This window comes from Mobula hypostoma, chromosome 7 (genome assembly GCF_963921235.1).
Source record: "Mobula hypostoma chromosome 7, sMobHyp1.1, whole genome shotgun sequence".
In the NCBI taxonomy this organism is placed as follows: Eukaryota; Metazoa; Chordata; class Chondrichthyes; order Myliobatiformes; family Myliobatidae; genus Mobula; species Mobula hypostoma.
The window spans coordinates 134,769,557-134,784,753 of NC_086103.1; the positions used below are offsets into that span (position 1 = coordinate 134,769,557).

General features: G+C 39.3%; 1 protein-coding gene across 3 annotated transcripts in view; it reads left to right on the plus strand.

Moving 5' to 3' along the window:
• ranbp2 (RAN binding protein 2) overlaps nucleotides 1–15,197 on the plus strand; it is a 73,251-nt gene that overhangs the window by 54,712 nt on the left and 3,342 nt on the right. For all 3 annotated transcript variants that reach the window (XM_063054057.1, XM_063054059.1, XM_063054058.1), the window contains 4 exons: nucleotides 1,236–1,322; nucleotides 1,756–1,898; nucleotides 14,056–14,329; nucleotides 14,554–14,888. In XM_063054057.1, the coding sequence (XP_062910127.1) occupies nucleotides 1,236–1,322; nucleotides 1,756–1,898; nucleotides 14,056–14,329; nucleotides 14,554–14,888 (839 nt within the window). The remainder of the gene's footprint in view (nucleotides 1–1,235; nucleotides 1,323–1,755; nucleotides 1,899–14,055; nucleotides 14,330–14,553; nucleotides 14,889–15,197) is intronic.

The window sequence follows — 15,197 nt, forward strand, 5'->3', positions numbered from 1 at the left end:
CCCTTCACAACCCATCCCTTATTTATTTATTTAATATATTTTTTATGTTTTCTCCCTCTCCCTCTCACTATACTCCCTGCCTGCTCTCCACCCTCCAGGCTCCCCTCCCCCTTTCTCTTTCTCCCCAGGCTTCCGGTCCCATGATCCTCTCCCCTCTCCAGCTCTTAGATCCACCCCTCCCCTCCTGTCTTCTATCATTTCAGATCTCCCCCTTCCACTTTCAAATCTCGTACTATCTCTTCTTTCACTTAGTCCTGACGAAGGGTCCCGGCCTGAAATGTCAACTGTACCTCTTCCTATAGATGCTCCCTGGCCTGCTGCGTTCAATAAATTTCCAGATAATGACATCAGTTGAAAAATACTTATTACCATTTAAAAAAAGACTTTCTGGGGCCAGGGAAAGTGTGGAGGAAATCTCTGTTCAGTATTAGCTTACTGCTATATAGGATGAACTGTCTAATTTTCCCAAAAATGTTTTTCAGAACTAAAAGTGCTGTTTGAATACCTACATAAAATACATGCAGAAACTCATTATTTCTCCTTGGCATCCCTATTTATAGATTTTTGGTGTGCTCCAAAAACACTGCTTTAAACTTGGATCTGTTTAGAGCAATAGCATAAATGTGATTTGCTCTAGTAGAATTTGTGTGATTTTCTCTGTTTCTATATAAAATCTAAACAAGCAGTTTTTATCCCAACCTTTGACTAGGTTTCAAGATAAATAATATGTTGGTTTTATTAGAATATAAAGTGGTAAGAGAACTGTTTAACTTTGAAAGTAACTGGTAGTGAATGTAGCTAACTTATAGCAGGCTCTCTGTTTTGATGCTAAGTATGCATTGAATAAAGTTTTACAGATGAGCTGTTTAAAATAATAGTAAAATATAATGCATATTTGGGACTATATGATGGGATGCTATTTAGTGAAATCCCCGGTGGCTGTTTGGTGATCAGTTGTATTTTAAAAGCTCAACATTGATTTGGATTTATATGATAAGATGGACTCGCAACCTCAGTCTACCTCGTTATAGCTTTGCACCTTATTGCCTGCCTGCACTGCACTTTCTCTGTAACTAACACTGTATTCTGCATTCTGTTATTGATTTCCTTTCTACTATCTCGTACTGTTGTAATAAAATTATCTGTATGGATAGCATGCAAAACAGAAGTATTTTTTGCTGTTCCTTGATATGAATGACATAATAAATCAAATATATTTTCTTTTCACTTCACAGAGAATGGCATATTTGCATTTGACTCTACAGGATTTTCTTTTGCAGATTTGGCTGCAAAGAATAAAACTTACACATTTGCAAAGAAAGGTAACATCTGAATTCAGTTTGATAATCTACACGAAAATATAAGTTCATTTCTTATAAGCCGTTGTGTTCATTAAGGCAACAAAGTAAAATAGTGGTAGATATTAAAAAAGGTTCTGTGGCACTTAATCACCTGAATTTTCTTTTATAGAACCAGTTCATCTGAGGAGTTACTGCCTTATGTGGTGGTCTTTTAAAAGAGACTAAGAAAGTGGATTATTGGTACTTCTTTGCATTTTTAGGAATTGGATTTGCCCAAAACTATATTAAAATTGGTTCTTTAATGATTTGTTGATCTACTTTCATTACTACACAGTGTCGATGTTTTTAATTTTTCTTTGTCATTTATTTAAGGGTGCAGAAAAATAATAAAATTGGTTGTTTTATTTAACTGTAATGCTCTTGATAATACAACTTTTTTTCTCCCTAAAAAAAGCAACCAACTTTGTATGGGAAAATGCAGGAATTCCTGTTTTTAATTCGATGGTGACTCATACTCCAGCTGATACGGAAGATAATGGTGCTGATGTGGTAGCTGGTGAAGATATCCATTTTGAACCAATAGTTTCTTTACCAGAGGTAAAAAAATAAACATTGTGCATTATCTGTAGGTAGTCCCAATTCCAATGACATTACTTCAGGAGAGACAGTCATATAGTAGAGAAACAGACTCTAGCCCTGCTGGCTCATACCACCGAGATATCCCATCCAGGCAGGTCCCATTTGCCAGCGTTTGTTAATAACCTTCTGAATGTTTCCAATTGATGTGCAAGTCGCTTCAAGTTCCTTCATTTTTTTTAAAATATGAATTCCCTCTAATTCTTGATTCCCCAACCCTGGGAAAAATTAGTCTATTCACCCTATCTATGCCCCTCATGATCTTATACACAAGATCACTTCTCAGTCTTGTATCGTTCAAGGAATAAAGTTGTAGCCTGTCCAACCTCTCCCTGTAATTCAGTCCCTCAAGTCCTGGTAGCATCCTTGTAAATCTTTTCTCCATTCTTTCCAGTTTAATAACATATTTCCTATAGCAGAATGAGCAAAACTGAACAAAGTACTCCAGGTGCAACCTCACTAACTTCCTGTAGAACAGCACCATGACCTTCCAACTTTTATACTCAATGCCTTGGCTTAGGAAGGCCAGTGTGCTGAAAGCTGCCTTCACCACCCTGTCTACATGTATCTCCACTTTTGGTGAACCATGTAGTTGTACTCCAAGGTCCCTTTGTTCTTCAGCAATCCCAAGGGTCTTGCCATTCACTTTGAAAGTCCTATATGGTTTTGACTTTCCCAAATGCAGCACTTTGCACTTATCAAGCTTAAGCTCCATTTGTCATCTCTTGGCCCACTTACTCAGTTGGTCAAAGTCCCCCTGAAATTTTTGATGATCAACTTCATTGTCCACTCTAGCACCTATCTTGGTGTTATCTGCAAACTGCCATGTCTTGTACATTTTTATCAAAATGATTAATATAAATGACAAAAATAGTCTCCATACCAATTCCTGAGGCACACTACTAGTCATGGGCCTCCGGTCTGAGAAGCAGCTTCCCACCATCACCCACTGCTTTCTCCCATCAAGCCAGTTGTGTATCCAGTCAGCCAGTTCGCCATAGATCCCATGTGATCTAATCTTCCAGAGCAACCTACCATGTGAAACGTTAAAGGCCATATAAATTGTCTATTGCCCTGTGTTCATCATCTTCCTTGGTCACATCATCAAAAAACCCAAATCAAGTTTGTAAGATGTCCCATTCACAAATCCATGCTGACTACCCTGAATCAACCTCTTTCCAGATGTACGTAGATGTTATCCCTTGGAATCCTCTCCATTAATTTATGTACCTCAAATATTTGACTTGCTGACCTATAGTTCCCTGTTTTTTTTGCTGTCCTTCAATAAAGGCGCAATATTTTTACCAGCACCTCACCCATGGCTAATGATGATGCCAGTATCTCAGCCAGGGCTCCTGAAATTCCTTCTCTTGCCTCTTGGTTATCTTAGATATTCTCGGTTAGGCCCTGGAGATTTGTCCAACTTCATAACTTTTAAGGTAATCGGTAACTACGGTAATGTGGTCTATCCCCAAATCATACTCGTACAGCATGGAAACAGGCTCTTTGTCCCAGTTAGTCTATGTCAACTATGTTGCCCAGTGAGCCAGTCCTATCTGCCTGCATGTGGCTCATTACTCTTTAAACCTCTCCTATCTATGTACTTATCTACGTGTCTTTTAAGTGTTGCTAATGTGCCTCCCTCAACCAGTTCTGGCAGCTCAAAAGTGTGCACCACCCTTTTGTGCGAAGAAGCTGTTCCTCATGCCCCTTTTAAATTTCTCACATCTGATCTTGCACCAATGTCCTCCTGTTTTTAGCACCACCTCCCCCCAGGAAAAAAAAGACGGGTTTCACCCCACCTATGTCCCTCATGATCATGTATACCACTATTAAGTCATTCCTACATTCCAGGGATAAAGGTCTAGTCTGTGCAGCCTCGTAACTCTGACCCCTAATCCAGGCAACAGTCCTGGTAAATCTTTTCTTCACTCTTTCTCATTTAAAAACATCTTTTATATAAGAGGAGGACCGAAACTGTGCACAATACTCCGCAGCCTCTCCCAACGTTGCTATAACTGTAGAATAACTTCCAATTCTTAGATTCATCGCCCTCAGTGAAAGTCAGCAGGACAAGATCCTTCATTCTATTTACCTGCAATGCCATTTTCAGAAACTCTGCACCTGCCCTCCATAACACTTCCCAAAATGCAATATCTCACGTTTAGAACAGTACTGGCCCTTCATCACACAATGTTGTGCCAACTTTTAATTTACTTCAAGATCAATTTGACCCTTCCCTCCGACATAGCCTTCAAATTTTTCTTTCGTCCATGTGCCAATCTAAGAGTTTCTCACATGTCCCTTATGTACCTGCCTCTACCACCACTACTGGTACTAGATTCCCCACACCCACCACTTGGTCTAAAAAAAAATAAACTACCTTTGACATCCTTCCCCCCCCCCCCCCCCGCAGCATTCCTCCAATCATCATAAAATCATTCGTTTGTATTAGCCATCTCCACCCTGGGAGAAAAAGGCAGTGGCTGCCCACTCTATCTATGCATCTTATAATATATACCTTTATCAAGTCACCTCTCATCCTCTTTCACTACAAAGAGAAAAGCCCTGGCTTGCTTAACCTTTCCTCATAAAACATAACACTCTAATTCTGGTAGAATCCTGATAAATCTCTGCACCTTCTCTAAAATTTCCACATACTTCCTATAATGAGGGAACTGGAACTGAACACAATACTCCCAAGTGTAGTCTAACCGGAGTTTTGCAGAACTGCAACATTATATCACAGCTTTTGAACTCAGTTCTTTGATTTATGAATCCTAATATACTATGCACCTCCTTAACCATTCAGCTTGTGGAGCAACTGAGGGATCTATGAATGTTGTGCCCAAGATCCCTGTTTGTCTCCACACCACTGAGAATCCTGCCATTAACCTTGTATTCTTCCTTCAAGTTCAACCTTCCAAACTGTCAGTTTACACTTTCTGGGATTGAACTCAGTCTGCTACTTCTCAGCCCAGTTCTGCATCCTGGCCATGTCCCTTTGACAGCATTCTGTCCACAGCATCACCAACCTTCATGTCATCTGCAAACATACTAACTTACCGTTTCACTTCCTCAACCAAGTTGCTTATAAAAATCACAGCAAGGATTCCAGAGGAGCAAATCCCTGCAGAACACCACTAGTCGCAGACCTCTATGCAGAATACACTCCATCTGCTCCCATCTTCTGCCTTCTGCAAGTTTCCCTGGGTCCTGTTTATCCAGATTAAAAACCATTTGCCAATCCTTAGCCCACTTATCAAGATCCTCCTGTAACTTTTCATAGCCTAAATTATCGACACTTATTTTGGTGTCTGTAAACTTACTAACCATACCTTGTACATTCACATCCAAATCATTTTTTTCATACTCTTTTTTTTATTACAAACAAAAAAAAACAGCACATGTACAAAAACCACGACCTTAACAAAATCTAATTAAATATTGAGCAGCAAAAGGGAGAAAAATATAAAGGTAAAAGTAAACATACACAGCATAGGTGCACCGCACCAAAAAAACCTCAGTCCTCACCCCATAAAGAAAGTCTAATACAGGGCCCCATATCCTTTCAAAGATGTCCCCTCTGTCCTCATTACATAGTCTCAGTCTCTCCAAATGTAAAATATTTGCCAGTTCTCTCAGCCACAGATCGTATGTAGGCACAGAGTCCATTTTCCACATTTGCAGGATTAACTTCTTGGCAATCATCATGCTAAAACAATACAGCCTTTTTTTCCCATACTTATTGGCTGAAGATGGGGAGCTTGTTGCTCCAAGGATAGCTATAAGTGGGTCTGGTTCCCACCGCTTCCCATAAGCCTCAGAGAAACAGTGAAAAGTACTTTTCCAGTATGCATAAAGCTTACAACATGAGCAGACTGAATGTGACAAGTTACTGTTCACAGATTTACATCTATTACAAACTGGTGAAACATCGGGGTAGAAACTGTGCAACTTTTCTTTGGAATAATGAAGTCTATGTATTGTTTTAAACTGTATAAGTGTGTGTCTGACGTTGACCAAACAGTCATGTATACTCTTTAAACACTCATCCCAGACCTCTTCTTGTCAGTTCTATACCCAATTCATCCACCAATGCCTGTTTAAGACCTGCAGTATTCACCCGAGCTCCATTACATAGGATCTGATAAAAATAGGATACCGCACTACGAGTAACAGGATCAGTTTTATTTATTGCCTCCAGGGACTCATGTTTGTCTAAAACTTCGAAGTTAGATATATATTTCCTAACATAGTCTCGAATTTGTAAATATCTAAAAAAAAAACTAGATGCAGGGATATTGTAAACTGCTTGTAACTGCGCAAATGAGGCAAAGTTTCCATTAATATATAGGTCACCTACACTTCAGATGCCTCTCTGTTTCCAGGTAGAAAAAACAGTATCATTCAGGCCAGGCAAAAAGGAATGAACATCCAAATCATTTATATAAATTACAAACAACAAAGATTCCAGTGGCACAACTCTAGACACGTATCTCCAGTCTGAGAAACAGCCCTTGGCCACCACTCTCTGCTACCTTCCATTGAGCTAATTATGAATTTATCTCCTCCTGATCCCATGCAATCTTACCTTCTACACTAGTGTACCATGAAGGAACCTATCAAATGTATGTTGAAGTTCTTATAGATCTGTACAAAATTGCTGTCTTATTAAGACCATAAGATATTGGAGCAGAATTAGGCCATTTAATCATGACTGATCCTTTTGTCCCCTCCTTAGCCTTCTCCCCATAGCCTTTATTGCGGTGTTCAATCAAGAACCTATCAAGCTCTGCCTGAAATAAACCCAGCGACCTGGCCTCCACAGCTGGCTGTGGGAATAAACTCCACAAATTCACCACACTCTGGCTAAAGAAATTACTCTGCATCAGTTTTGAATGGGTGCCCCTCTATTCTGAGGTTGTGCCCTCTTGTCCTTGACTCCCTCACCATGGGAAACATCCCCTCCACATTTACTGTCTAGGCCTTTTAACATTCAAAAGGTTTCAATGAAATCCCTCCTCGTCGTTCTAAATTCCAGTGAGTGCAGACCCAGAGCTTTCAAATGTTCCTCGTATGATATCCCTTTCATTCCCAGAATCATCCTTGTGAACCTTCTCTGAACCCTCCAATGCTAGCACATCTTTTCTTAGATGAGCCCAAAACTCTTCATAATACTCGAGGTGAGGCCTCACCAGTGCCTTATAAAGCCTCAGCGTCACATCCCTGCTCTTGTATTCTAGACCTCTTGAGATGAATACTAACATTGCATTTGCCTTCCTCACCACCAGCTCTACCTGCAAGTTGACCTTTAGGGTGTTCTGCACAAGGACTCCTAAGTCCCTTTGCATCTCAGTTTTTTGGATTTCCTTCCCGTTTAGGAAATAGCTTGCATATTTATTTCTACTACCAAAGTGCATGACCATGTTTTTCCTACATGATATTTCATTTGTCACACTCTTCCCATTCTCCTAATCTGTCTTAAGTCCTGCAGCCTACCTGTTTCCTCAACGCTACCTGCCCCTCCACCAATCTTCGTATCATCTGCAAACTTGGCAACAAAGCCATCTACTCTATCTAAACTATTGATATACAGCATACAAAGAAGCAGGCCCAACACTGACCCCTGCGGAACACCACTAATCACTGGCAGCCAGCCAGAAAAGGGTCCTTTTATTCTCACTCGCTGACTGCTTCCAATCAGCCAATGCTCTGACCATGCCAGGTAACGTTCTTGTAATGCCATGGGCTCTTAACTTGGTAAGCAGCCTCATGTGTGGCCCCTTGTCAAAAGCTTTTCTGAAAGTCTGAATATACAACATCCACTGCATCTCTTTTTTCTATCCTACTTATAATCTCCTTAAAAAATTCCAACTGGTTTGCCAGCCAAGATTTTCCCTTAAGAAAACCATGCTGATTTTGTCTTATATTGCCCTGTATCACTAAGTACTCCATCACCTCATGCTTAACAATTGACTCCAATATCTTCCCAACCACTGAGGTCAGGCTAACTGATCTATAATTTCCTTTCTATTGCCATCCTCTTTTTTTTAAAGAGTGAAGTGACAATTGCAATTTTCCAGTCCTCTGGCACCATGCCAGAGTCCAATGATTTTGAAAGATCATTACTAATGCCTCCACCATCTCTTACCACTACCTCTTTCAGAACCCTAGGGTGCAGTTCATCTGATCCAGGTGACTTATGTACCCTTGGGTCTTCCAGCTTTTTGAGCACCTTCTCCCTGTTAATAGTAACTGCACTTACTTCTCTTCCCTAGCACCCTTCATCTGGCACACTGCTAGTGTCTTCCACAGTGAAGACTGATGCAAAATACTCATTTAATTCACCTGCCATCTCTTTGTCCCCCATTATTATTTCTCCAGTCTTGTTTTCATATTTCAGTTTTTACTATCCACTTTGATACTGTTTGCTAGCTTGCTTTCGTATTTCATCTTTTCCTTCAATGATTATTTTAGTTGCTCTCTGTAGGATTTTTAAGTTTCCCAATCCTCTGTCTTCCCACTAATTTTTGCTTTGTTTTATGCTCTCTTTTGCTTTTACATTAGCTTAAGGACCTTGCCCATCTCCTGAGACTGCAAACAAAGATGACCCTTTTGGTCTTTGAAAGGCTGTATTATTGCTTACTCTTTTGCCTTAATATACTGAGAAAATCTCTGGAATTTACATAATCTCTGACAAAGCAATCACTGTTTTCTTCTTTTGAGTACTTTTCTGTATCCTGTGTGCTTCTGGGCCTCAACTTCCCTTGTCATTTAGGTTGCCCTCTAATTCCCATTGACTATTTGGGAGCCTATAGTATAAGCCCAACAAGGTGATTATCCCCTTACTTCTCAGCTCTACTCATAAAGCATCACCAAATAATCTTTCAATAATTTTATTTAGTGATCCTTTGAGTAAAGCTCATAAATTGAGCTGTAATATTTCCCTTAATCAAAAAAGTAATTTCCTCCTCTCTCTTCTTCCCCCCCCCCCAAAAAAAACGTTAAGCTGCCAGTCCTGATGAAGTGTCTCGGCCCGAAACATTGACTGGTTTACTCTTTTCCATAGATGCTGCCTGACCTGCTGAGTTCCTCCAACATTTTGTGTATGTTGCTTTAGATTTCTCAAGTTTGCGAAGCTGCCCAGTCCTGCCCTCCTTTATTCATGTTTTTTGTATTGGCTGTAATACATCAGTCCCACACAGTTATTCATACTGAGTTCATCTGCCTTCCCTGTCATACCTTTAATATTAAAATAAATGCAATTTAATCCAATTGGCTTTCCTTGCTCCTTGCTATTTCCCTGCCTGTTATTCCTATTCAAATTGTCACTGACACTTGTATCACTTTCCAGCCTCTCATTTGCTTCCCTGCTGCTTAGGATCCAACTTCCCTGCTAAACTAGTTTAAATTCACCCTAGCAGCACTAGCAACTCTGCCTGCCAGATATTGGACCCCATCAGTCCAGATTTAACGCTGCACTGAGATATTTTGTGTACAGAATTTCAGTGTTGTAAATGTCATCTCTTAGTGCTGAAGTAAGATGGCTAAATGCTTCATGGGTGTTATATACAGTATGTTTTTAAAGTGAAATGTAAACAGACACCCAAAACAGAATTTATCATCTGGGTTTTTCCTCCCTGGTTCTCCGTGTTTATTCTTTTCCAATAAACTTGGAAAAACAGAAGGAAAAATGCTAAGATATTCAGGTTGCTTAGAATACTGAATCACAGTAATTTACACTAGTCTGGTCACTCTGCGATAGTGAAGGTGATATTAAGCTGAAAAGAGTGCAGAGGGGATTTGTTATTGCTAGGATTTGAGGAACTGAGTTCTGAAGATGCATTGGCTAATCTTGTATTTTATTTTCATAGGAGCATAGGAAAATAAGACATAATCTTAGAGATGTATAAAATCATGAGTATAAATAGGCTGAATGCACTCAGTTGTTTTTCCCAGGGATGGGGATCGAGAACTAGAAGGCAAAGGTTTAAGGTGAAAGGAGAGAGATTTAATAGGAACCTAAGAGGCAACTACTTTACCCAGAAGGTGGTCTCATGTAATGTGCCCCCTGAGGAAATGTTTGATAGGGCTGCATTAACATTTAAAATGTACTTGGATAGGAATAGATAGGATAGAAGCAGTTGGACTAGTTCAGATAGCGATCTTGGTCAACCGACCAGTTCGGCCAAATGTCCTGTTTCTGTGCTGTATGACTCTGACTATATAGTACTCACCTTTAATGCAAGATTAAGTAGTCTTTGTCATTCCTTAAACATTGTTGAAATCCTTCAGTTTACCAAAGCATTTAAACAAGATCATTATTTACAAAGCAATGATGGAGATGAGGTTCTGGGAAGTAGCAGTAGTGCTGGTATAATTTATCACTATGAATCAAAATGAGCAAGGGGAGAATGAACACAAATGATCTTGCCCCACCTAGTGGATGAGTAGCATATCTAAGTTGTGTATATTATGGCAATAATGAGGAAAAATGTACCTGTAGATTTAGTTTGTCATCTACTGGACACTTTTGGATGCAGGTGACTCCTTTGTTAATAGAAATTCACCAATGCAGAATTCATGAATCTCTACTCACATTTGAAATACAGAATAAAATTGACACTCTCAGAATTCGTGCAGGGAGGGGTGTCTAAATGCAATTTCTTTTATCAACTGGTGTTTCTTCCTGCATGCACAGATAATGTGGTGACATATTGCTAAAAATTTTAGTTTTCTGGCACAGTAAACTCCACCCATATCAAGGGTCATCTGCGTCATTCTATCAAAAATCTAAACAACATAAGAACATAAGAAATAGCAGGAGTAGGCCATCCAGCCCATCGAGCCTGCCCCCCCCCATTCAATAAGATCATGGCTGATCTGTCCGTAAACTCAGCTCCATCTACCTGCCTTTTCTCCATAATCCTTAATTCCCCTACTATGTAAAAATCTATCTAACTGTATCATAAATTTATTTAGTGAAGAAGCCTCAACTGCTTCCCTGGGCAGAGAATTCCACAGATTCACCACACTCTGGGAAAAGCAGTTTCTCCTCATCTCCATCCTAAATCTACTCCCCCGAATCTTGAGTCCATGTCCCCTAGTTCTAGTCTCACCTACCAATGGAAACAACTTCCCTACTTCTATCTTTCAAAATTTTGTATGTTTCTATAAGATCCCCTCTCATTCTTCTGAATTCCAGAGAGTATAGTCCCAGGCGACTCAATCTCTCCTCATAGGATAACCCCTTCATCTCTGGAATCAACCTGGTGAACCTCCTCTGCACTGCCTCCAAAGCCAGTATAACCTTCCTCAAGTATGGAGACCAGAACTGCAGACAGTACTGCAGGTGCGGCCTCACCAGTACCCTGTATAGTTGCAGCATGACCTCCCTGCTCTTGAATTCAATCCCTCTAGCAATGAAGGCCAACATTCCGTTTGCCTTCTTAATAACCTGTTGTACCTGCAAACCAACTTTTTGCGATTCATGCACAAGCACTGCCAAGTCTCTCTGCACAACAGCATGCTGCAATCTTGCACTATTTAAATAATAATCTGCTCTTTTATTATTCCTTCCAAAGTGGATGATCTCGCATTTAGCAATGTTGTATTCCATCTGCCAGACCTTGGCCCACTCACTTAACCTATCTATATCCCTCTGCAGACTCTCCACATCCTCTGTACAATTTGCTTTTCCACTCAGTTTAGTGTCATCAGCAAATTTTGCTACGCTACACTCAGTCCCCTCTTCCAGATTATCAATGTAAATGGCAAACAGCTGTGGGCCCAGCACCGACTCCTGCGGCACCCCACTCACCACTGACTGCCTACCAGAGAAATACCAATTTATACCAAATCTCTGCCTTCTATTGGTTAACCAATCCACCATTCATGCCACTACATTTACTCCAACTCCATGCATCGGTATCTTATTTATACGTCTCTTGTGTGGCACCTTACCAGATGCCTTCTGGAAATCCATGTATACGACATCCACCTGTTCTCCTCTATCTACTGCACTCATTATGTCCTCAAAGAACTCCAGTAAGTTTGTCAAACAGGACCTGCCCTTGCTGAATCCATGCTGGGTCAGTCTAATTGAACCACTCCTTTCTAAAGGGTGAACAAAGTTCAGAAGGGTGACTTGATACTAGAGGACACCTCAGAGCTATTAAACATAGAAACATAGAAAATAGGTGCAGGAGTAGGCCATTCGGCCCTTCGAACCTGCACCGCCATTCAGTATGATCATGGCTGATCATCCAACTCAGAACCCTGTACCTGCCTTCTCTCCATACCCCCCGATCCCTTTAGCCACAAAGGCCATATCTAACTCCCTCTTAAATATAGCCAATGAACTGGCCTCAATTGTTTCCTGTGGCAGAGAATTCCACAGATTCACCACTCTCTGTGTGAAGGAGTTTTTCCTCATCTCAGTCCTAAAAGGCTTCCCCTTTATCCTTAAACTGTGACCCCTCGTTCTGGACTTCCCCAACATCGGGAACAATCTTCCTGCATCTAGCCTGTCCAATCCCTTTAGGATTCTATATGTTTCAATAAGATCCCCCCTCAATCTTCTAAATTCCAGCGACTATAAGCCTAGTCGATCCAGTCTTTCATCATATGAAAGTCCTGCCATCCCAGGAATCAACCTGGTGAACCTTCTTTGTACTCCTTAAATAATAAATACTTTTTATTTAATTAAAATAATTAATTTGCAAGCTGTGACAGATTTATTTTGAAAACTGTTGAAAATATCTTTCCAGTTTGTTACCAAAATGTCTTAAACTTTGGTGACAGAAATAATTACTGGTCCTTTATTAAAACTTGATACAAATCTAAAATCACCAGTACTCTTGATAGGAGATTAAATGGACCTTGGCATAACTACTGTATTTTAGAAGGTCAAATCTGTTGATTTTTTTTTAACTGAGAACCTGCTGTTTTCATTAACATTGCTCCATTCTGATGTCATTTTGCCTCTTCATAATATCATTTCTGTTAATCAAACAATTAGTTGTTTCCACTTAGCTTGTGAAAAGGTATTCTTTTGTTTTGTATAAATCTTGTACTCTTTACTTTACAGACCCCCAGCAACATTGTTACTTTTTCCAAAATATAGTTTAAACAAACATATTGTAAAAATCTTAGCTTCCCTTTGCATCTACATGTTATCTGAATTCCCAGTATTGTTCTGTTGGAGTTTTTTCTTCAGTCTTGTGTTTATAGCAGCAGGACTTGCAGTGGCACGTTAAAGAAAGCAACCATTGAAAGTTCCTTGAATGCTTTGACAGCCAAACACCAACCCCTAGCTTTAACCACTGTAGAAGTTTTTTTTAAGTATTTTTAATAGTTTCGAAATGTTTCTGCTATTCAGGAACATTTTGTGGAAGCTATTAAAGTTGATGATTTTTAAAGTTATCCTAAATCCTCATTATCTGCCGGATTAGCAACACCTGGGGGTGAGAAAAAACAGCTGAAACCTGAACAATCTGAAATGAAATTAATTATACCAGTGGTCAGGCCATCCATGCATGAGTTACTGCAGCTTTCATGTCAGTGGCAATGGCTTCTTATGCAGCATACGCATGTCACCTTTTGTTTTTTAAACAGTGACAATTCCAAGTATCAGTGGGTTCTGGTCCACTGATTCACCACCATTCTATATTTTAGTTATGTCCCTTTTATATATACTTTATACTTTATTGTCGCCAAGCAATTGATACTAGAGCGTATAATCATCACAGCAATATTTGATTCTGCGCTAAATTAAGCCATCAAGAATAAGCATATACCAGCTGTAGGGTTCCTGCTTCCAAATCTGAACACATTCAGTTAGTCATTTAATCTTAGATTTTCCTGTCAATACAGCTAATGTCCAATTCGTTTATCACCTGAGTCATCTGATTGCAAATTAAATATTAAAGTGAAATGTTTTTATATGCCTGAAATTTTAATGCATCTTTGTCTAATTAATTGTTAGAATTAGGGTCTGCAGTTAATATTGTAACACGATTATTGGCCAATATTGTCCCTTTGATAAGCTCTTTGTAAATTTCCGATGAAATTTCTTGTGAAAATCTGGAGAGTAACGACTATTTTGTGATATTAGGTTGAAACAAAATCTGGTGAAGAAGATGAGGAAATTATATTTAAAGAAAGATGCAAACTGTATCGATGGGACAGAGATCTTGCTCAGTGGAAAGAGCGAGGTGTTGGAGATCTAAAAATTCTATATCACTCTCAAAAGCACTGCTACCGTATTCTTATGAGAAGAGAACAGGTTCTGAAGGTCTGTGCAAATCATGTTATTACTGATGAAATGGAACTCAAATTATTGAATTCAACAAGTAATGCATATGTTTGGACTGCAGCAGATTATGCTGGTAAGCATTTGTCCTTCATTACTTAAACTACAAATAATTTTGAAATGTTTTAAATATGATTGCTTTTTATGGATAGTCCAGTAACACATTTTAGAATTCTCTATAGTCTATATTCTTCAAAACAGAGTAAATGGACTTTTAGGATTAAATTACTTGGTTCATGTTAAGATAAATTGTCTCTTCCTATTAGGTAGGAAAGTAATATGTGTGATATAATTTTTCAGATGGCGAAGCAAAAATAGAACAACTTGCTGCCAGATTCAAAACTCCAGAGTTGGCTGCAGTTTACAAGACAAAATTTGAAGAATGTCAAAGAGCACTTTCACAGCTCCAAAAATCTGAAGAATCGCAAGTTGTATCCCAATCAGATAGCAATAATCCTGTTGTTTATTTTGATGTGTCTGCTGGTGAGAAGGTCTTGGGACGAATTATTATGGAGCTGCTAGCAAATAAGGTTCCACGGACAGCTGAAAATTTCAGAGCCCTTTGCACTGGGGAGAAAGGTTTTGGGTTTAAAAGATCAATATTCCACAGGGTCATTCCAGGATTTATTTGCCAGGTATTAAAATCATTAAAATTAATTTACTGTCCTTGGTACTATTTCCTGCTTTTTGTCATAGTAAATAAAACATATGACTGGGGAGATTGATTTTTATCCTGTAATTTCAGTGTCAAGAATTGCATAAAACATAAAACATAGAAATAGCCTAGTTGTTGATTATGGTGTTCGTATTCCACTCAAGCTTTCTGCCTTTACATTGTTGAGCAATATGTACTCAACTGATTTTCTTTTGAAGACATTTAAGATACAGTGGTGCTAGAAAGTTTGTGAATTTTCTCTATTTCTGCATAAATATGACCTAAAAAG